General features: G+C 43.3%; 2 protein-coding genes across 5 annotated transcripts; one reads left to right on the top strand and one right to left on the bottom strand.

Moving 5' to 3' along the window:
* Positions 1-876: 876 nt before the first annotated feature.
* tnk1 (tyrosine kinase, non-receptor, 1) lies at positions 877-9,052 on the top strand. Of its 4 annotated transcripts, none has more exons than XM_061095790.1 (13): positions 877-892; positions 3,648-3,826; positions 4,261-4,442; positions 4,646-4,798; positions 4,888-5,165; positions 5,243-5,369; positions 5,533-5,679; positions 5,783-5,877; positions 6,132-6,347; positions 6,656-6,720; positions 7,634-8,097; positions 8,203-8,298; positions 8,534-9,052. In XM_061095790.1, the coding sequence occupies exons 2-13, from the start codon at positions 3,670-3,672 to the stop codon at positions 8,708-8,710; spliced, it is 2,157 nt and encodes a 718-aa protein (XP_060951773.1). In that variant the 5' UTR covers positions 877-892; positions 3,648-3,669; the 3' UTR covers positions 8,711-9,052. The 4 variants fall into 4 exon arrangements, with proteins under 4 accessions (XP_060951773.1, XP_060951771.1, XP_060951775.1 ...); XM_061095788.1 differs by lacking the exon at positions 877-892 and adding an exon at positions 922-1,146; XM_061095792.1 differs by lacking the exon at positions 877-892 and adding an exon at positions 2,541-2,768.
* Positions 9,053-9,865: 813 nt separating this feature from the next.
* Positions 9,866-19,198, bottom strand: LOC133028763 (phospholipid scramblase 2-like). The gene is made up of 8 exons (XM_061095793.1): positions 18,892-19,198; positions 18,258-18,344; positions 15,204-15,499; positions 14,231-14,273; positions 13,830-14,050; positions 12,644-12,805; positions 11,740-11,901; positions 9,866-11,648 (listed from the first exon to the last, which is right to left on the bottom strand). Exons 2-8 carry the CDS (start codon positions 18,268-18,270, stop codon positions 11,589-11,591), a joined length of 957 nt encoding a protein of 318 aa, XP_060951776.1. The 5' UTR covers positions 18,271-18,344; positions 18,892-19,198; the 3' UTR covers positions 9,866-11,588.
* Positions 19,199-20,210: the final 1,012 nt, after the last annotated feature.

Genomic DNA, 20,210 nt, shown 5'->3' with positions numbered 1-20,210 from the left:
TTTTCTTTAGTGTTTAGTTTTTGTTTATAGTATTTTTAAAGGTTGTTAATTCAACCTTTTAGACGTTGTTGAGCTGATAGGTCTTTATAATATTGATGCTTCTATCAATGTTCAAAATATAAATTCTACATTAATAAGAATCAGTTGTGGGGTTGTGCAAAAACCATCCTCAAGAATCATCACAGTGTGTTTTTATCTTTTAAGTCTATTAAGGATGGATGGAAACTTCTCTTAATTGCAGCATTTAACAACTGCAGAACTATTATTGAATCACCATTTATTAACCTATATACTTTTTAATGAGATATTGATTGAAAACTTAAATTTGTACAAACTATTATTATTTATTTTGACTGCTTCTACAATCCACCAAGTGAGTAGTTGTACATGTTCATAGGCAGTTAATAATAAATGAATTACAAAGTCCTTAAACCTCCCAGAATAATTCCAATGCTTGGAGTTATGGCCACTTTGGTGTATTTTAAAATAGAATAAAAGAAATAAAATGAGTAATAATAAACAATAATAAAGTACAACATACTTCAACTGAGTTTACTGTCGTTTTTATGATGTGAAACTATTTTTATACCCAAGCCATAACCTCACTTCAACCAGTTAGACCTGGATCATATAGCTGTAGATCACTGGAGCCAACATGGCTGCTGTGCTGGTGATTTATGTCATGAGTTAATAATAGTATACCTGGACTGGTAATCTCATGTTGCGCCTTGTGTTGAGCTTTGTTGTTTAATACATGTTTTTATGTGTTGTGTAGTGTTATGTTATGTTGTGTTGTGTTGGGAAATCTCAGGTGAGACACGTCAGGGAGGAAGGGGTGTGGTCAGCCCAGTCACCGGGGACAGGGGCGGAGTCAGCAGCGGAGGACACACAGGTAAAGAACACAAACTCACTTCTCGTTTCTTCCGGGGACGTAAAACATAGAAAAGAATCACACACACACCTGGAGACCTTCACGATTCAGAACCACTTGGATTCAGGAGATGGAGATTTGTTAGTAAACAGATGCAGGACTCACAGGAGAGTTGTGATTTGTCATGAAACCGTGCGTCGCTTTCTACATGGATCACTGGTCTCTGGTTGTGTGTGTGTGGTGATAGAACCAGGAGCCACTTCTTCTGATTAACGGTGAGTGTCTCGGGTCTGGAACCGAGTGGATGGAGACAAATATCTAAGTTTGGAGAAGCTTTGTGGAATAATCCGGCTTTTTAAAAAATGTAAATGAGGAGAAAGGTCGTAAAAATATTGAGCCAAAGGTCATTATGTTGTTTTTAAAAGAAATATCATGATATTAATAATGTGCCATGTATTACACAGGCCCTAAAACCATATTGCAGAATAATGTGAATAAGCTTTATTAATGGCAGATATCCTAAATTGTCATGTTTACATAATAGTAGATTGTAATTAAGTAGATTAACAATCACTGCCAGGTCCTGAAGGCCACTTAATTATAATTGTAGGGTACCTGAGGTGCTTATTCATATTTTATGCTAGTCTAGTTTATTTTTATAAACTATATTTTTAAGGCAAATGTTAACCTTCTAATCTACTAATACAGTTACTACTTAAGTTTCTGTTTTTATACACAAAATACAAAAATAATGTAAAAGTTCACTCCAGATTTGTTGAATATGATAGAATAGTTGTCTCTGTTTTAAATGTAAATGTTTATTTAAGACATACACATCTTAATGTTGTTTTTTCAGAGCTGGGTATAAAATCAGTTTATTAGTTGTTATGCAATGTGCTGGATTAAGTTAATAAACCAGTTTCTAACAGGTTCACGCAGGGCCGTTGCAAAAGGGTCGGCCGTTGCCTGGGCCCCCCGAGCTGAGAGGGGAATCCCCCCCCCTAGAACAGCAACAGTTTAATGAGTAACCGCTTAAAATATATGATTCAGGAGACTGCAACAGCAACAACACATTTCTGACTTCACTTTCACCGGCCACAACGTGACAATACTGTTTTTTTGTGCGTCTATTTTTCAAGGTAGAGATTTGCATCAATTTGTAGATCCTTTTTATATTACAGCACAGCTGCTGTCACACAAATAAAAGATCTGAATACGTCTTCTCTCATGGTCTGTAGTAGGCACACCAGTCACCCCTTTGATAACAGACACGTGTGTTTCAAATGTGATCGCGTGTTTTGCTTTCCTGTCCAAATGAAGTGTCGCCCTGTGGATTGATCTTGATTTGGTCTCAGTAAAAAGGAAACAGGGATCACCCGAGTAAACCAACGCCTCTGTCCTGCTGGGTGAACGAACGCTGCTGGCTGTAGCTTGAACTCACAGATATGACGTCTTGCTGTTGATCCGTCACTCTATACTTTAAATTAAATAGTTGGCCACTTGGTCCCACATGCCATTACGCTGAGAGGATGTTTCAGTAGCTGAGCGGGTTAAAGATTCATCCGTGTGCACACAGAGAGAAAGATCACAGAGCTCTGTTTGTTTACCAGTGAGGGTCCGTGTCCCAGTTTCTCTTTTTTCCCTTTGAGCAACCTGCAGGGAGCTCGCCTCATGTTCAGTTGCACTTTATGTGGTAATTAAAGATCGGGGAGTCGCCCTGGGAAGTCGATGCAAGCCCGGGCTGGTTCTCTCCTGCACATGTCTGGCTTTGCAAAAGACAATGTAGCCCTGCAAGAAGTTTAGCTGGGACGTCAACGTTGTTCTTTTTCAGCTGACATGGGAATGTTGAAGAGCTTCCCTGACTCATAGCTTCTGGGCTCGGCTCACTGATAAGCAGGTGTTTTACGGCCGAACAAGCCTTCAGTGACTTCAGGGGTAATTGCTGTGATTTAGTTTTTTATTTAGTGGCTTAATCATCCTCGTGGTTGCACTTGTGGCCGGGCACTCTCTTTAATGTATCAGTAGGAGACGTGAAGATGAAAAGGAATCCTCCAACCGGCCTCATGCCAGTTTAATCTGCCACCTTGTGTCTCCTGCTGTTACAGTGAATTCTGTGTGAACAGAATCCGGTCCGACTGGTGCCCCCAAACCACAGACTCATGCCTCTTAGTTTTTCAAGCTGCTGAAAGATTCCCTGCAGGATCGTCAGCTCTTGTTTAAATAATGGCTTAAAGATAACAATAACAAGACAAGTTGATTCAAATATGAGAGTGAAAGATTGATTTGTATAACGCCATTTTCTGTCAAATCTATTTTCCCTTTGTAATGTTATTGAAGTTATATGAAGGCACACCCCCATTAAGTTTCATTTGTCCAGTTTTCTATTTTGTATGTTATATATTTTCTTGTATCTATATTACGTATATATTATATAGTATATATGTATCTATATTATTTATTTCTGGTATTGGTTTATTGGATTTAGCTTCCACTGTACGTCCTCTAAGATCATCGTCATTGTTCACACGGCACAATAACAGAAAGAATAAAAAAACAGCACATGCTCACGACTAAAAGCTGAACATTTTTGTTTGGTTTCCATGGTAACCTCATGAGCAAGTTATTGTTTAACAGGCTCTTAAAAGGAATGAGGAAGATGCAGAAACAACCATAGTAAAGCTAGAATTGCATTTTGATGTGTGTCTTAGATCCTTGGACTGGATAGCCTTACAGAAAACCTTGCTTCTTGTAAACTTTTGACCTTTGACCCCTAAAGGGAGGTCAGCCCGGTCACGCTGATGGACCAGGACACTCAATGGCTGCTTCACCTCCTGGCCGAGGTCCAGTTGGAGAAGTTCTACCTGCGCGTCAGAGACGGCCTCAACATCACCTGCATCGAGCACTTCACCTACGTCAAGGAGTCTGATCTGGAGCAGATAGGAATCAGCAAACCCGGTGAGCCTGCTCCGTCCCCTCTGATCGTGCACGTCGGCTGAGAGTTGATACAACCACAGAGGATTTCCCCTTTGTCTCAGTGATGGATGTTAATCACAAGACAGAGAAGAGATTTAATTAGTTTTAGCACCAAAGCATTGTCTCCTGTTTAAACCTCTAATCAGCCATTTACAGTATTGATGGCTTCATTGATCATTTTAGCATTTACTTGATTTTTCTCTCTCCCTTCATCACCTGATGGAGTTAACGAGTTAGTGTTTATTTAATTTGACCACAATCAGCAGCCAAAGTTAAACAGATTCCCTTTGCTCAGCCACTTGATTTAACTAACAGGATATTTTTAAGCTACGATGACAACGTCTCTTCCGTGATGCCTCTGTCTTTCTTGTTTATCTGCAAAATAACTGATAGTAACGTTAATCTTCTTCTTCCAGCACAACGAAGATTATGGGATGCTCTGAAACGCCACAAGACCAGTTTCCGATCCCAGGAGGGCGGCGGCCGAGCTCTCCCCTCTCTGATACAGGACACTGAGTTGGTCCTGGGAGAGAAGCTGGGCTCCGGGTCCTTCGGGGTGGTGAAGAGGGGAGAGTGGCACACGCCCACCGGGAGAGTGGTGAGGAACCATATCTTAATATCATCGATATAGATGCTCATATCATGTACCTTAGTATGTAACGTCACCACAACATTCAACATGCTTAATGACTTATATGTGGATTTCTGTGTGCATGGATACAAATACATTTATCTACTGTACTTGACATAATGAGATTTAAAACCCACTGTGTTGGCACTGACCCTCTCGTCTCCTCTCAGCTCCCTGTCGCAGTGAAGTCCCTGAGGAGCAGTTTATCCCGGCAGTCGGACACGCTGACCGACTTCCTGAAGGAAGTCACCACCATGCAGTCGCTGGATCACCCCAACATCATCCGGCTGTACGGCGTGGTGCTCACTCAGCCGCTCAAGATGGTACGACGGGATGTTTTGAATCAAACAATCAAGTGAGTGAGTAAAACTAGGAGCTGGAATACACACTGACCCATATCTCCATCCTCCAGGTGACAGAGCTGGCTCCTCTGGGTTCACTGTACGACACCCTGCGCTCACATCAGTACCATTACCCGCTCGTCCGCCTCTGGCTCTTTGCCACCCAGATCGTGGCGGGGATGGATTACCTGGAGACCAGGAGGTTCATCCACCGGGACCTGGCTGCCAGAAACGTGCTGCTGGCGTCCAGGGAGATGGTGAAGATCGGAGACTTTGGCCTGATGAGAGGTCTGAGCGAAGAGGCCGATCACTACGTCATGTCGGCTCACAGGCGCATCCCATTCGCGTGGTGAGGGCCCGTGGAAATCATGGGACTTAAAATTCCCACTTTCCTCCTGGTCTTGTCTAAATGCTGTGTCTTTACAGGTGTGCTCCAGAGAGTCTTCGCGTCGGCTCCTTCTCCCACGCCTCAGACGTGTGGATGTTCGGCGTCACGCTGTGGGAGATGTTCACGTACTGCGAGGAGCCGTGGTTCGGGCTGACCGGGCGACAGGTACCAGCTTGTCGGCTCCATCTGAACATTCCCTTTTCCCTTTTTTGTCTCCATGCCAGTCTGCGTGTTTGTCTGCGTGTGTGGAATGTGTGTCCCCACCCCGACACTGTTTGTCTGTGACTCAGCGTTCCAGTGTTCCTGACGTGTGCTCCCTTGGATGTAGATTTTGTGGCGCGTGGAGCGGGAGGGCGAGCGCCTGGAGAAACCGCCGGACTGTCCTCAGGAGCTGTACGCCGTCATGAGGATGTGCTGGGCCTGCAACGCCGCTGACAGACCCGCCTTCGCAAAGCTCGCCACCCTGGTGACCGAGGTCTGGAAATATGCAGAAAGACTCAATTGTGGCTGGTGATGGACCAAAGAGAAGATTCTGTGATTTTTTTATTTTGTTTAATTGTTTTTCCGCTTTTCCACAGGCGAAACCAATGGAGGTGCAAGTGACACGGGACTTCTCGGAACCCAGAAAACTCCCCCTGGTGGCCAACGACCTTGTGGCGGTCATAGATCACGGGTGAGTGAGAGAATAGGCAAAACTTTGGCAGACACAATGGGCTTTTGTTCAGATGAGAAAAGTGTTTTAATTAAGGCTGCATTCCAAACTTGATCTCCTTGGAATACCAATGGAATCCTTGGTATTTGACAGTGATTAGTTCAACCCTTACAGATCTGGAATGACGAGTAGCTTCTCTTAACCTTAAGAAGTCTCTGTGCTTCTGTTCAGCCGAAGTTAAACTAAGTTAAACTAAGTTCACCGTGTCTCTGCAGTCTGGAGCTGAGCGAGTGGAGAGGCCAGAACCAGAGGACGCTCACAGTCGGCTGGTTTCCTGCGAGCCTCGCCGCACCGCTGCTCCCTCCTGGTGTCACTGTTGCCCCCCCCAGTTCGGTCCACATCTCGGCGCCTCTGAAGGGAAGTCTGCAGCACATCGGCCACGGAGAAATCATCCCCGAACGCGGCTGGAGAGGACAGGACATCCCGGACGAGTCAGTCACACCCCTCATTCTCCTCTATGATTTACCTGGGCTCATTTATCTACTTGATATTTTACACGTGTCTGAAATGGGGAAAAGCATTGGGCTCGGTTTGGGTTCCTTTGCACAAAATACACCAACAAATTTTCCCTTTTTTTTTCCTCTGCCTTAATCATTATCATAAACTCCCACCTCCGCTGCCCAAGTCCCTGAGCTTTATTACAGAAAGATAACCAGACTGCAGCGGTGACCTTTCACCTGCTGTCACTCTGTGAGTCGAAGTTGTCAAACTAACATGTTCATGTTTGTGACCTGTGCAGCAGCGGCAGCTGGAGGACGAACCCTGTCAGAGAGAAGGAAGGATCCAATCTGCAGAAAATGGCAGGTAGGGACTGAAAACACAAACAGAACATGAGTGGAGCTGCAAAGACCATCAGACAATATAACGTCAGCAGCAGGATAGAACCTCCTGGTATTATAATATTGTCTTGGTCCTGGTCTGAAAGCAGCAGGACCTTGGTTTGTAGAATGGAAAATTCTACCAACCAAACCTAGAAGGTTGGTGGTTCGATCCCAGTACCTCCAGTCTACATGTTACCTTGGGCAAGTTACTGAATGTGTGCAGGAATGAGTGACAGCAACTTGTACTGTAATGGAATGGAGAGGCGATGGACTAGTGGCTTGGAAACTTGGACTATGGGCAGAAAAGGTCTCTGGTTCGTCTCTGGTTCGACTCCACGGAGAAACAACAAAAAGACGAACCTGGATTGATCTGTCCAAAAATCCAAGAGGGTTCTCCCTACCCTGTCTAGTGCCCCTGAGCAAGGCACCTTACTCCCCCAACATCTGCTCCCCGGGTGCCGTACATGGCTGCCCACTGCTCTGTGTGTCCTGCACCAGATGGGTTAAAAGCAGAGGTTCAATTTCCCTCCTCGCATGAGTGTGCCTGTGCATGTCTGTGCATTTGTTTGGGACAAATAAATGTATCTTAATCTTAATCTTAATTTAAAGAGCTTTCAAGGGTCTTTATAAATATCTTTATAAATACATTGACCATGACCTACTACCTACTTGCTTATTATTTAAATTATATATTTTTTATAATTATTTTCATTTCACTTAATCCCATTATCTCCCATAAATCACTTGGCTTCCCAAGGTTTGTTTGTCAAACTACTCACTCATTCAGTCACATTTGACCAGTCTGCCCCCTAGTGGCCTTTTTAGGCTAAACCAGGTTTATTCTCTCAGCATTGATTCTGTCATTGTGTATTTCTTACGACTCTCTGTGTCTTCAGGGTTGTCTAAGAGCCTGGAGTCGGTCCTCGGCGGGATGCGGCCTCGGGCTAACACAGGCGGGATGATCCGAGTGGACCAGCATGGCAGACTCATGCCCCCCATGATGGCAGCTCACAACGTCGTGATGCAGCAGGACACCCGTCGCTTCAGCGAGGCCAGTATCAACCCCCCGCCTCGACCGCCGCCCCCCAACCCGAAGCGCCTGAACAAGTCCCAGAGGAGGCCCATGATCATACCCCCCCCAGGCGCCACCCGGCCCGCTCAGTTGATCCTGCCCCCTCCGCCACAGCCACCGACACAGCCACCCCCCCAGCCTCCGCAGGGCTCCAACCTGGCCAAGATGGCCTTCTTGGCTCGCTCGACCCCTCAGCTGGACGAGGTGGACAACAGGGAGAGAGAGAGAACCAGGGAACGTGAGAAGTCGCCACATGTGCAGAACACGAGGGAAGGTCTCATCGGACAGGTATGAGATGTGATTTCATATTGATGAGTTTTTTCTACAGGAAAAATTTAGTGAATATTTTGGAACTAAAAAACGGTATAAAATAAAATGCTGTGCTCTGGTCAGATCATGGAGTCGGTGCACGGAGTGACCACTGAGGAGGTTCATGCTGCACTACAGCGCTCTGAATGGAACCCGGTGCGAGCTGAGCAACAACTCAAGGTCTGAACCATGAAGAAAACACAAAAACTACCTGTTTCTGCTGTTTGAACCGACTTATAATACACACATGTACAGCACCTTTCAACAAAAAGACAAAAAAGTAATTTACATGAGACATTAAAGCTGTTTTCAGGCATGAACTCTGGTAAATATCCACTGAATTGAGTGTGGAGGTTTTTTGGAGTTCACAACTAGAGGAAAACGTTGATGTCCTCTTGTCTCTCCCCCCCCCCAGTTCGAGCAGCTGTACTCGCTGAGCCTCTGCTCCAGAGACGACTGCCTGAGGATCCTCTCCCGTTACCAGTGGAACCTGCAGGGGGCCAGCCGCTACCTGATCCGATCGTCCCGGGAGGACAGGACCAGCTCGGCAGAGAGGGAGCGACCTCAATTCAGCGCAGAGCGGCGCGTCTGAGGCCGATTTGACTTTTGTAAATAAGTGGACGTTTGACTTTCTCAGCGACGTCCTGCTGAACGTGAACAAACTGACACGTGCTCACACACACACACGACCTCGATGTGGAAACTGTGTGGACGTTTACTCCAGGAAAATGAAGACGGACGAATTTAAAAAGCAAAATGCACAATGACTCGAATGTTTTTATTTTGTGTTGAATTTGTATTTTCACCGAGACGTTATCCTGCACATTACATTAGCTGCAAATAGTTTTTGTACCTGAATGAGTTTGTATATATTGTGTTAGAAATTATTATTCTGTTGAATAAAAGTGATGATCTGCTCTGATCTGATTTTACACATTGAAGTCCATTGAGTTGCATTGTGGGTAATTGGGCATCAGGTTTTTACAAAGAAGTAGACGGTGTTTTTTTTCAAAGAATTAAAACAATCCAATATATTTTCATTATAGTAAGAATAACATATTTTTTAAGGTTTTCACAGGATTCACCATGATGAATTTATGCATTACGGTTTAACATTCCATTTAATTGGGAATTTGAATATTAATGTTGTTGTATTCCCGAGCATTACATTGTACTGAATGGAGTATGAAAGCTTGCTTGGAAATATCCTTAAAGACGACACATTTCAGGTATGTATATCAGCTTAGATTGTGTAAATAAGCATAGTAAATAAATACAAAAACAGGTGATAAACCAATTTTTCAGTATAAAAGGAACTTGAGGATTTTATATTATGAGAGGGACAGTTCATTTCTAAATGATTCCACAGGAGAACTGATGCTGCACAGTGACATGTTCAGACATGCTCCTTAAACACTTCCACATGTAGTACTCGTTGGTTTGCAGGAGGTGGAGCAGTCAGACTCAGTATCGAAACAGAAAAGGGAGGTTTTGTCTCTTATGGCAGCTAAAGCGGAGCATGGCTATAATCTGTATGATAAAAGCGAGCAGACAAAACAGAGGGGAAGCTGATGCTGTAACTAGAGAAGAGCGTTTTGTACTGGGAGAGTGACCCAGTACAAGCAGTAGAGCTTTCTGTTACTGGATTTTCCTCTGATACAACAACCATTTTGTCCCCAAGTAAAACCAGATGTGGGTGTTCCCCAGACTTTCCTAGAGAAGCACTGAAGGAGAGGAACTCAAGCACTTGAACAACTACATCGTATTCTTTATGTAAAAAAAAGTATATAACAATCACAAGACACACATTAAAGGAAAGTAGCACAAATATGCGTACTAGTGCTGTCGGCTGCAGATTCAACTGATTCGAAAAGGCACAATCTGCAGATGAACCTGACCCGATGAACAAATGTGTTCTCTACATCCTCAGAGGTCCAACTGCAGACAGATGAATGGTTGTTTATATACAGTTTGCACATATAATGAGACACAGTTACAGACAGTGCAATACAGAGTTTGGATTGAAAAGCAGTAGTGGCATCCGAGCCCCAATGGAGGCACGCCCATGTTATTTCATGAGGATGATTATATGAATAAAATAGCAATAATCAACATTAATCTGCCGTTCAGGTCACTCTGCAGATACAACAGAACATTTCCTTAGTCACCTCACTTTTTACGCACAGTCATTTTTTCCCCCTAAACGTCAGATCGACATTCACCAACCCCCAACTTCTGCTTTCTTATTTCCTTTCCCATTTTTTTCCACTTTCCATCACATTGTCTCTAGGACAAAAGCAGTTGCATCTGGAGAAATTGGAGGGCCAGGCTTGACTGTAGCACCGGTCTCCACGGCAACAACTACAACACAGAAGAGCTACAGTTCTGTTCAGATTATGCAGACCAGGCTAGAGAAGGAGCACTTTGGTAAATACTGTCAGCGCATGCGTCAACACTGACAAGATATTCAACATCCTCCCATTGGTCTCACTGTCACACCCATAGACTTTAGAGAAAGAGGGACGTCATGGCTGTGATGTAAACATCTTGATCATCCCCTAGTGGCTAGACACAGAATAGATCATAAAACCCGCCTCGTCACTGTTAGTGGATGAGAAACGGACCAGAATAAAAATTCAAAGTAGAAGTCAAATAAATCGTGATTGGTCGAGCACAGGTATAGATGGTATCTCTATACCATGGCTTCACCACCTCTGGCTACAAATGCGTCAGGTGGCAGCGTTCACAAGCTAAATAACAATATATTACTGCCGGTAGTACTTAAGTTGTTTTTATAAGTTATAAGATAAAGTCTGCAGCGTTTACTTAGGGGATACTATCAGCTCTAGGAGTCTGTGGCTGAGCAGCGCTTCAAGCTAAATGTTAGCATGCACTTGCTAAAAAAAAGGGTATTGGGTCACACAGATTCTGAGCTGAAGTTTGCGATGACCAAAGTTCGTCCTCTGCGGACCATGACAGTCTGTTCAGAACTACACGACAATTCATCCGGAGGTTGTTGAAATATTTCAGTCTTGACCAAAGTGGTGGAGCGACCGCCTGCTTCTGTCTGGTCTATTCTTCTCTCCAAGAATGTATAAAAGTGCAATAATAATCGCTAAACGCAGAGCATAAATAATGAAAAGTCAATACCAGTGCAGCATAGAGAAATTCAAAATCTCCGTGTGTACATATTTGCTAATAATTCTCTTTTTAGTAGGCACTGAAAAAAACATGGAGGTTAAGTTGGTTTCTTTTGACAAGGAGTGTAAGGCAACATGGCGTCAGACGGCTGGAATCACGGTTCATTGGCTGATATTGGTCTGAACATGTGGTGTTAGCACCATATTGGCTGGAATCTTGTGAAGATTAAAAAAGAAATAAGAAAAAGTACATAAACACAGAGAGCATGCATAACTGGATACAGTCCTTCCTCCCATGCTGTTGTTCCCCCGTCCTTTCTTTCTCCTCTGTTATGAAAACACGCTGCTGCGCTGGTTGGCCTCGCCCACTTTCTCGAAAAACATGAAATCCTGAAAGGTGTGAACAAGCAAGGAAAAGGTCACGATTCAGCAAGATCCCACTCGGGAGAATTCTGTGTCGTTCGATAAGATTACGACTTACGATGAGGAAGCAGGCTCCCATGAGCACAGCTTTCATCTTCACGTCCAAGTCCAGCGGGAACTGGATGCCAAAGTTGTCCGTGTCGGTGAAGACCTCCTTCAGGAGACCGCTCCACTGCTTGCTGATGCGACCGATGGGCTTGCCTCCATCTTTCCCCTTCAGCTGCGACACAAAAAGAGCAGTGATAAAGAACAGCCTCTAAACTGTGGAGCATGAGGGTGCAGGTATTTCCAAAAAACACCAAACTAGGACTCATATGAAACTACCACGTTTTGTTTTGAGAAATAGTGTTTTTTGGTTAAAAATGTTTATTCTCTCTTGCTAGGAGTTAGACAAGAAGATTGATTCCGCTCACATCGGATAAAGATCAGCTTCAGCCAACAGGCATAAAGCTAGCGTGGTCCAAAGGTTAGCAAGCATCTCTAAAGGTCACTTATGGAAGGAAAGGCTCTATGATGAAACAGGATATTAATAGTAGGTCGCCACAAATACATAAACCAGTGAGAAGTGTAAAAATATTTCTGGTTCATTATGAAACTGTAGAGGACATCAGGCCAGGAACAAATATGCGGTCACACTGCTAATAGAAAAATGCTTTAACCACTTCCAAATGTGCCAGATCTAAACAGGGCCCATTTAACATGCTTTTTATTTAATAAGCCTTTACATTTAGTTTGAAAGACAATCGGTGGAAATTCAATCAGAGTTCATTAGTGAGCTGTAAGGGCATTGGAAGGTGGATATTTAATTGCCAGGAATGAAAGGAGCATTAGTCTTCTCATTAGACTCTGCAACAAAGCAAATAAGTGTATTTTCCCAAAAATGTCATATAATTCCCTTTCGGCCAAAGAACATTGTTTTAACTACTAATTTATCAGTAATAGACGAACAACAGTTCTCTCACCTCAAAGTTGACATCCCCACAGCAGTTGCAGGCGAAGCACGGCCCTTCCAGTACCAGCAGCGACTCCTTGTTCGCTCCCTGGATGGAGAACCGAGGCAGGAAAGGATGCCAGAGCTGTTTCACGTAGCCTATGGTGGTGCCGGGCGGTGCCTGGACCTCCATCTGCAGGTCACAGGGTTAAAACATAAATATTAACATTGATACACATGGAACCGTAAAATGCGACCTCGTCCCTTGACACTGTCAGCTATAAATAAAGCAATAAATCAAAACAGGGCAAGCCAGCAGATCACACGAGACAGCAGGAATGATAAGTGAGGACTCTTGACTGCTCCATTGTGACATCACCTAACAAAGGTAATACATCTCACATGGCTCCGGGCGGCTCAGCAAACAGCCCTGTAGTGTGTGACCGTGGAGGAGCCGGAGTCTGCGACCGTTTGGAAACGCACGGTAGCCGGTCGATGCCAACTCGGTCATTAAGCGTAGAGAGAGAGAGAAAGGTCTCAGAGGTGGAGGGATGGCAGAGGAGTGGGGGAGATAGTCGGGACAATGGGGCCATTTATAGATTTAACAAACGCCATTCAGCCACTCGACAGCAACACAGGGTGAAGGCAGGAAAAACCGAGGCGGGTTTCAAAGTAAACTCCAGTATTGTTGTACGACTACTTTAAAATTCGAAATGACTCATCAGACGTCCAGTTAATCCTTCTGGGGCATTGTGATGTCACATGACTAAAGTGTTCTGAACATTAGAGTAAGTAAGTAATAACACATTAAAATTCTGAACCTGTACTCCCGTACTCCTACTCTATACTCCTATTTATAAATTCAGCCTGTCCACTTTTTGCCTGAGTTTCTTTTCCTGTGGGGTCTGTACAAGCAAAGCTAAAGTGTGAATCGACTGCTTCAACAAATGATCGGTTTAATCTCTTGAACCACAAATTCCCCAGAAAGTTGTCATCGATTAATTATTAACAACATCGGTTATGGTGGACAATCGCCTCGGCGGGCGTATTGAAAATATAAATTACACATTAGAGAGTTTATCAATACCTGGAGTGAGTAATCAGGGTGATTTGGTGCTGAATAAACTTTTTGAATTGTGAAATTATTGACATTGGTGCGGTAGTTCAATATATAGTGAGGCTGTTAACAGCGACCTTTGACCTCCAGACACTCGTACCTCTTGCAGACAGCAGGGACACCAGCAGGAGACGCAGCGGAACGGCCGGACCAGGCGGATCACCTCCTGGTCCATCGTGTCCTTGATCTTCATGTCGAAGCTGCGCAGCGAGCCGCAGCAGTTCCTGGTGCAGCAGTCGTTCTTCTCTTTGGCCTTGTAGATCTTTTGGCCCAGACTGTTCTTTATCTCGTACTGGTTGTTGGTCTCAAACCCGATGAAAGCTGGTTGGCAAGGGAAGGGGAAAAGGAAAAAAGGGCGGCAACGGTGAATAACAAAGTTTTGATAAGGAAAGAATGTGAATAATATTATTATGATTTCTATTGAGAGGTTTAAAATGGCAGTTTTTTACGCCCTGTCCACAAAGAGTGAATATGACTGCATGAGCAATCAGCACGACTTACCTTCCAGGAGTTCCACTTTCTGGTGAATCAGGATTTGATCGATCTGAAACCCCAAAGGAGAAACTACGTGAGAAACACACACTAAAAATTTAAAGAGAATAAGTAGTAATATGATCATCATCAAGAGTGAAAGGGAAATTCTACTGAAAACAAAACAAAGGCTGCAAACACTTCCCTTATTTGCAATGCAAAGTAACTCGGCTCATGAATTTCCCTAAAAGCCACAGACTAACTCAACTGTAAATTGTATTTCCTATGTTCTGAATACATAGAGAGCCCTGAAAACAAGTTGTTGTTTTTGTTGAAACTCTATTTAAGTTTCAAGTGGATCTGGACAGAGGAAACAAACCGAGTTAGTGTTTTTAAGAAGAACAATGCCGGGTGGGAAGTTCAGACGTCTGAGAGGCCAGAGGTCACACCACATTGTTTTAAGAGAGAAACTGAAAAGTAAAGTCACATCACTCCTCTTTTCTGAGTTCAACCATAGCTCACTACAATTTACTGTTGTCGGTTCTAGTCCCTGAATATCTATAACTATCAATATGTGATTTTTTCGCTAATAGAAATATAACAAAAGTCCAATATTGATCCTGATATATTGACAGCGGGAGGAGGTATCACATGTTAATGATATACATCAGATTAGTGACAGGTTTTGTTATTCTCTCATCATAAACAAGGAGTCATAAACCACAACCTTCACTGATTTCAGACCATATCATCCAACCCTATCAAGCACTGTAGGTTTTTAGGGCGTAAACACAAAACACCCTCAGATTATCTCAATTGTGAAGAATAATCCCTACGAGTCAAGTGAGCTGGTAAAGAAAAGAGAGGAAACAAAGACGAAACAAATCCCTGAAATGAAGGAGTGGTACATGAGTATTCCATCTTGTAATCCACTTCTAAAATTAAAACAGATGTTACAGCATCACTATTGTTATCAAGACCTAAAGTTGTGTTTTTTCCAGACCTGTGCGAGGTACTCCAGCCCCGGAGGAACCCCAACCGGAGATGCAGCTTGCCCATGGGCCGGGGCCGGGGAGATTGCCTGGGGAGGTCCTCCATACTCTTGCCCTGGAGCTGTGACGACTGGTCCTGGCTGGTACATGACTGGAGGCGGGCCTTGGTTGTAGCCCATATTGAAGCCTGGGGGAGGAGCTTGACCCGGATCTCCATACCCTCCCTGAGGAACAGGATAAGGGGCAACGGATTGGCCGCCTTGCTGAGGCATGGCATAGGGTGGCTGGTTGTAGGAGCCTGGGTAATCTGGAAAAATAAAAGACAGGGATATTAGGTCAAAGTCCACCTAAAGCAGTAAATCCAGATGCACTCCACTTTTATCAGACACTCACACTTACAACCACACTCACACTCAGACACTAGTAGCTCAAGGTAGAGGCAACAGATGTTCAATGAAACCATGAAACACTGAATATAGAAGAAAAAAACAGTATAAAATACAATTTAGACAAAAAAACGTTAAACCACTTCTTGTTTCCACACAATGTTTCTCGGAATAGTGCAATTATGTCTCCACCAGTTGTGAGTTTCAATTCCTTACCTGCCGATAATGTTAAAAAATGAAATAGGGCAGAAACCAGCTCTAGTGTCAACACTGCAGCACACCGACACAGACGGAGGAAGTCATGATCTGTGTGTCCTGGCTAATAGCAGCTGCTCCGTGCTCCTAGCAACGGTGACTGCGGATCATCCTACTTTCCCCGCTGGGACCACAGAGCCAATAAGCTACTTATTAGCAGAGCCACAGAGTGGAGCACTTACCGGAGGGCAAGTAAACAGCCCTGGGAATACTGGACGACCAGCACAGCAACAGCTCTACTCTGGGACAACCCTCTGAGTATGAAGGCCCAAAGCGTTTGGAAACACTTAGAAACCTTATTCACATTCATGAATTCCAAATCATTATAATTAAATCATACATAAGGTTGATTTGTTTTAAACTCTGGTGGCTATGGGGCCCTCAGCAGCAGCTCAGGTGGCTTACTGGGAGGGCCGGCTCTGGATCAGTGGGTTTATATCTGTCACGTCTTTATGGTAAATACTAATGATAGTGAAGAAGTGGGTTTAGTGAACTGAAAAAGCTTCATAAAGCAGAGCTACTGCCTGATGACAGTGACACTGCTTAAGATTTCTTACGTCAACTTTAAGTCACAGCCTAGTGGCTCAATCTTGGCTCTTAAGAAGCAAAGCCTGTACTTCAGTGTCGAGTAGTAAAAAAATAAAAAGCCAGAACTGATGACATGTGGATTGTGTCAAAGGAGTGGCTGTGACAAAGAGACGCATGAGGACGTCGGTGTGTAATTTAGTGAAATTCTGGTCATGGTCATGTGCCGACAAACAGATGTTATCAGTGGCTGTGGTTTCAGGAGGTAGAGGAAGTTGGTGACGAATGGGAGGGTCGGTGGTTCGATTCCGAAAGTTTGCATGACCTGAGCGATCAGATCCCATATACATACTCAATGCGTGTTGTTTTCACACCTGCACTTTGAGTTGTCCACTATTGCGTCACTCAGAAAGGAAGTGAATACCAAGTCTGAACAGGGTCTAAAAGTGTTCAAAGTTCAGTCCTTAGTTATGATCCATTTTCTCTATTTCTCCTTGAATATTTAATAAGAAGAAGTTGTAATTTTCTTAAATTAAAAGAGGATTTAAGAATGAGTTTAGTTGAACAGCTCTTTGAATGATTTAGCAGGCAAAGAGGCAAATGTGTTTAATTATTGTAAATTTAACATCAACTTGGGGTCATGACCTGTACTTTAAAAAACGTTATTTTATCCCTAACAAAGTACTTTTTAAACTATTTTCTATGGAATCAATTGACTTAGAAATTAGTTAATCAAGCTGATGACCACAAGAACCATTTCCCAGTATAACAGAGACCTAATTTTCTACTAATTACTCTCGTTATAGTCTTGCAGGGCAAATTGATCTGTCTCCTGAGTGTGTTTACCCCTGTTTGAACCTAACATGGAGGTTTTTCTAAATGAACTGAGGAATAGCTCCAGATCTGCAGAGGATGTGTCTGTGATCTGCAGATTAAACTATGTTTCAGGAATGATTTATTCGTGTTTCTGTGGTTTCTGCCAGTTTGGAGGATGTAGGCAGTTTTCTGTGAGTAGGACTTCACCGATGACCTCCTTTGTTGCTCATTGGGTTAACTTGCATTCCTACACTTTGTCTGTGATGGAAAATCTGCCGTCATTAGTTTTGCGTACAAACAGAATTTAGTGCCATGTAATGGTGCTGACTCACAACACACAAAACTGGTTTTTTGTTTCCTTGTCAGGACAAAACCAACCACAGCCTTCAAACAGCCCAGCTCAGAGGTGGGAGGATGACTTCACAGTGAGATTCTTGCAGTGTTGCAATGTCAAAGGTTCAAAAGATATGCCGTGAATTACAGTCATGAGGCCACCAAACCGTCACACCACTTCTGCCTTTCGACCAAGAGCCGGAAATCATAAAGAGGACGTCGAGTGTGTGATCACTGCTTTGTCGTTTGCTCAATTTCTATCCACATTCCTTTCTAACACTTGCAAGGAAACAAATCCTAAAAAAAACTCAAAGCAGTGCTGTTTACAGGAAGGCTGCAGGCCGACATGCCTGCACGACGACACCTCTCACCTCCTACACATGTTATTTTCCATGCAAAGGGGAGGAGGTACTTGTAAACGCAAGCATTTCAGGTATTTCTTTCAAAGATTCTCCTTCGTGTGGAGGATAAAATTACCCAAGGTCGGTGGAGGAATCTGGGAGTGGGACAAGGCGTTCATTCATTATGCAGCAACATTCGGAGGAAAAGTTAGTCCTGGGAAACACTGATGGAAACTTGAGACGTGTGGGCCTTTTTACAATAGCTGACATTGTGTCAATAACATGAAACAACAGGAGAAGTGGATGAGTAAAACTGTTTTAGAAACAAGTAACTACAAGTTATGAAACAGGAAGAGATCCCAGCTCTTAATTAGTCTTTTGCACATTCTTTTATGGTCAGTGCACTTACCAGGAGCAGACATGGCAATGGAGAGGAACTTTTTTTCCCGACCTCAGGGCACTTTCTCGTCCACTCCCAGGGGATCTCTGTGGGAAACTGTTTGGAATGGAAAGGGAAAGGAAGAGGGGGGCGGTTGGGTTGTGATGAAAAAAATAAATAAAAGGAAGGGGTAGGAAGGAGGGAAGGGGGTGTTGCAAAGAAACAATGACAAAAGAGTCCAACCCATTACAACATTTGCCCTCAGAATCAATGTGTATTATTCTACCACCATGAAATGTCAGCAAACCACAGTTTTAACCACGGCTTTAATTGGTATATCATATGTTTACCACCCAGTTTGTGCACTTTGACAGGACATATCATTAAAAAAAAGTGGGTGCGACATGTTTTGAAAAGTTGGGGGAGGGGGTGGTGGTCCAACCCCACAGCCTGTGTTGATCTACATAACATAAATAGGAAAAGGATGTTCTGGTTTCTGATTTAGACCAAACCAAGTTAACAGGTCACGAGAAGCAGCACAGAATCCAGCCTCCTCTTCCCCTCTGCCTCATGGACACTCACAAATCTGGACTAACAAACACTGAACACTCCATTTCTTCCCCTTGAATCCTGACAGAAGCTGAGTGGAATCTTGAAACCTCACCTGTCTGCTGGGACGTCCTCACTGGGCCACCTAGAAAAGTGCAGGATAAAACAAAACTGAGAGAAAACCCTGGTTCCACACAGCAAAGAGTCAATCGTCTCCTTCCCAACCTGTTTCTCGTTTCTCTCGTTTGCTGTCTCTCCTCCTCCCTCCCATAAATGTTGTCTATGTCTCCTCCCCCCTTTCTAAGCCTCACACGTCTTCCATTAGGGTTTTCAGAGCGCGTACATTAACGTAATCCTAATTTGAATGTGAGGAAACAGACGTCTTGTATTTGATAAGAGGGATCTGTTGCTTCGTGTGAGGTCTGTCCCCCTGCAGATATTATTATCAGATTAATGCAGCAACAAGGAGGAGTCGGTCACTTCACATGTTGTTGTTGTTGACAACCATCAGGGGGCGTCAGATCCCCAGTAACAAACCGTGCAACACACACATGTACATACAATACATACAAGATAAATGGCATACTCAGCATATTCAAATCAATTTTTTTTATTCTATTGCCTTTTAAAAAAAATATTTGAGTTACCATCACAAATCCTTATTTAAATGTTTTCCTTTGCGGCTTTTTGAATACAAATATTTCCTGTATCGTGACCCTTCTAATACAGGACATGGGTAAAAAATGACGCATTATCCATTTCCTGTGTTATTTCATGCATGAGTGCTTCTTTTTTAAATTATGTATGTTATTTAATATTCTAAGTATTCATTAAATATCTTGTTAATTAGCACAAATCATTATTTCCCTTTTTTTCCTTTCTTACTTAATAAACAAAAGAACCTTTTGTATTTATACATCACTTGTAAACACATTTTACACAGTTTGTATTCCCTGCTGAACACCTGCCGTTCATTTCACATGTAAGTATTATTTTACAATCCACTACTAGTGAGAAAGAGAAATATGAACAATACTAACTAGCTATTTTCCTTTCCGGCTAGATAAGAATAAAAAAATAAAACTCAAAATATAACAGTATGTACTTAATAGACTGATTAATATGCATTTGAAAATATGCTTTTGATTTACTTCATGCAAAATGTGTGTTAGTATAGCTGGTCGCAATCATTTCAGACTTACGGCTGTTCAAGACTTTATTCCACAGGATCAAGCTGGAGCTGAGTGTGTGTCTTGGAATCCAGGTCTCTTAAATGAAGAAGGTTCCTTTGATGATGTCATCATAGGAACCTTCATAGAAGATTGAAGGCTTTGATGATATCCATATCCATATCCAGAATCCATATCGTCAAAGGAGCCTTCTCCTACCCACTGATACCCTCCATAAAGTAGAGCACTCGGTCAATGTCAATGT

This window comes from Limanda limanda, chromosome 22 (assembly GCF_963576545.1).
Source record: "Limanda limanda chromosome 22, fLimLim1.1, whole genome shotgun sequence".
Taxonomy (NCBI): domain Eukaryota; kingdom Metazoa; phylum Chordata; class Actinopteri; order Pleuronectiformes; family Pleuronectidae; genus Limanda; species Limanda limanda.
This window is presented reverse-complemented; position numbering and strand designations above follow the sequence as displayed.

What these genes read in the sequence shown, in the direction of transcription:
- tnk1 (XM_061095790.1), top strand. Translation starts at nt 3,670, where the DNA reads ATGGACCAGGACACTCAATGGCTGCTTCACCTCCTGGCCGAGGTCCAG. An exon ending in GGACAGGACATCCCGGACGA is followed by an intron (nt 6,348 to 6,655) that starts GTCAGTCACACC and finishes TGACCTGTGCAG; the next exon opens with CAGCGGCAGCTGGAGGACGA. An exon ending in GAGCTGAGCAACAACTCAAG is followed by an intron (nt 8,299 to 8,533) that starts GTCTGAACCATG and finishes CCCCCCCCCCAG; the next exon opens with TTCGAGCAGCTGTACTCGCT.
- LOC133028763 (XM_061095793.1), bottom strand. An exon ending in GAAAGTGGAACTCCTGGAAG is followed by an intron (nt 14,051 to 14,230) that starts GTAAGTCGTGCT and finishes CTTGCCAACCAG; the next exon opens with CTTTCATCGGGTTTGAGACC. An exon ending in GTGGGGATGTCAACTTTGAG is followed by an intron (nt 11,902 to 12,643) that starts GTGAGAGAACTG and finishes TTTGTGTCGCAG; the next exon opens with CTGAAGGGGAAAGATGGAGG.